The 2,500-nt window shown below is 46.2% G+C and overlaps 2 protein-coding genes across 2 annotated transcripts in view; one reads left to right on the forward strand and one right to left on the reverse strand.

Moving 5' to 3' along the window:
* Positions 1–2,500, forward strand: part of LOC307271014 (CYFIP-related Rac1 interactor B-like) — a 132,510-nt gene that overhangs the window by 97,494 nt on the left and 32,516 nt on the right. The window lies entirely within an intron of this gene.
* The window catches only part of LOC307271020 (anion exchange protein 2-like), a gene marked incomplete at both ends in the record, with an annotated part of 38,468 nt that overhangs the window by 22,607 nt on the left and 13,361 nt on the right, over positions 1–2,500 (reverse strand). Inside the window, 4 exons of the mRNA XM_080054905.1 lie at positions 1–62; positions 178–260; positions 409–461; positions 1,276–1,456. The exon at positions 1–62 is cut by the window's left edge and continues 92 nt beyond it. Coding sequence (XP_079911031.1) covers positions 1–62; positions 178–260; positions 409–461; positions 1,276–1,456 — 379 coding nt within the window. The remainder of the gene's footprint in view (positions 63–177; positions 261–408; positions 462–1,275; positions 1,457–2,500) is intronic.

Here is a 2,500-nt window from a genome sequence, read left to right on the forward strand (position 1 = left end):
CCATGTTGGCTGATGAGATGTTCTTATTGAATAAACTGTGATCCTTCTCATCACTGGGGTGACTGAGGGGACAGGAAAACTAATGTTAAAATAATATAACAAGACAGACAGACAGACAGACAAGCAGGCAGACAGACAGACAGACAGACAGACAGACAGACAGACAGACAGACAGACCTGTGTCTCAGCAGTAGGGCTCCCAGTACGTTGGCTCTGTCTCCATCTTTGATCTGGTCTGAGATGACCATCTGCTCCACCACCTGCAACAAACAGTTTAGTGTGTGTGTGTGTGTGTGTGTGTGTGTGTGTGTGTGTGTGTGTGTGTGTGTGTGTGTGTCTGTGTGTGTGTGTGTGTGTGTGTGTGTGTGTGTGTACAATGATCAATACACAAGTAAATAGAAGAAAAACCTGCTGAGCGATGCCAGGGAGAGTCCTCTGCTTCAGGTCCAGGAGCACCGCACCTGAAGACAGACAGACAGACAGACAGACAGACAGACAGACAGACAGACAGACAGACAGACAGACAGCCAGACAGCCAGACAGACAGACAGATAGATAGTCAGATAGACAGATAGTAAGAGAGACAGACAGACAGACAGACAGACAGACAGACAGATAGTCAGATAGTCAGACAGATAGTCAGTCAGACAGACAGACAGACAGGCAGACAGACAGACAGACATTACATGGGTTTGGGTCTAAACGCCTTGTGAGACATGCTACCACATGTCTTCTGCACATATCCAGTAAGTTGTATGATGACAGAACCCATGGTCAATGAGTTCTGGCCAATTAGCTGCTAAGCCCCGGCCCTGCATAAACGTTTTGGTCAATGGCGGACATGTTTTTCAAGCTATCCTACTCATCTTTAAGGGGCATGTACCATAGTCCCCCAAGGCTTCGTGAGAAATCTGGTGTTGATACAGTAAAATATTCCCAGGCGGACACATAAGGTCCCAGAGGCTTTTTTGTGAGAAATTTCAAGTCAATCGGAGTTACGGTGTGCGGGGCGTGGCTTTTCAAAAGTTATTCAGTCGGGGCGTAATAACACACAAACACACACACACACACACACAGACACACACACACACACACACAGAAACAGACACAGACACACACACACACACACACACACACACACAGACACACACACACACACACACACACACACACATACACACAGACACAGACACACACACACACACACACACACACACACACACACAGACACACACACACAGACACACACACACACACACACACACACACACACACCGTGGGAGATGGTCCTTCGTAGCTCGAGCAGCGAGCGGAAAGAGAGCGAGGCGACGTGCGGCTTTCCCCAGCGCTCCGTCTCTAACTCCACGTCTTCCTCAAACTTTATCCAGCGAGCCGTTTCCCGCCACTGAAGCTCCTGGTTCCTGTCAATCACCAACTCATTCAGCTCCACAAACACCTGGGAGGGGAGACACACACACACACACACACACACACACACACACATACACACACACAGAGACAGACAGCGAGAGAGAGACAGAGAGAGAGGGAGAGAGAGGGAGAGAGAGAGAGAGGGGGGGAGAGACACACACACACACAGAGAGAGAGAGAGAGAGAGAGAGAGAGAGAGAGAGGGAGAGTTATTGGAATAATAGAAAATATGCAATAGGCATCATAACAAAATTTGACTGGTGCATAGATTTGGGCACCCCAAAAGAAAAATGACATCAGTACTTAGTTGAGCCTCCTTTTGCAAAAATAATAGCCTCTAGACTGTTATCTTTTTTTTTGTGAAAGCAGAGTCAATTATAATGCCGGCTGAGAGGGGTTCCCAAACTTTTTCATATGACTGTATCTATGTTCAATGTTGGAACCTGTATAGGAGCTGCCTGGCTGTGTGGTCATTAAAAGAATCAATCAATCATAAAGACAAACCAGATATAAATACATACAATGGGATTCATTCATTATTGATGTCCTCACACATACACACACACACATACACACACACACACACACACACACACACACACACACACACACACACACACACACACACACACACACACACACACACACACACATGCACACACACACACACACACACACACACAGTTTTCCCCATGATGAATGAACTTTAACAGCCTCCTCTGAAGTTCAGTAAACAAAACCTTACATCATCGGACCTCAACTCCTAAAGTCTGATTCTGAGCCTCCAATATAAACCAAGTCAATCTGGTAAAGTTATCTAGCATCATCTCAGATCCATAAGTGTGATAAAACATGATAAAAACCATCAAAACAGACATTGGGAAGGATTTTTACCTGCTCCGCCATTGTAGGCGCATAAACATTCACCCATGTGTTGCTCTGGCGTGCACCGGCAGTGAGACTATGAGTGAGACGAGTGTCGGTTTGTAGCGTTCTCTCTTGTGATTGGATATAAATTTCGGGATCCCTAATAAGTTTATTAGCCGATTACATGCAGAGCAGCTGACTG

Source organism: Ammodytes marinus, assembly GCF_949987685.1.
Source record: "Ammodytes marinus genome assembly, contig: scaffold_47, whole genome shotgun sequence".
Lineage (NCBI taxonomy): Eukaryota > Metazoa > Chordata > Actinopteri > Uranoscopiformes > Ammodytidae > Ammodytes > Ammodytes marinus.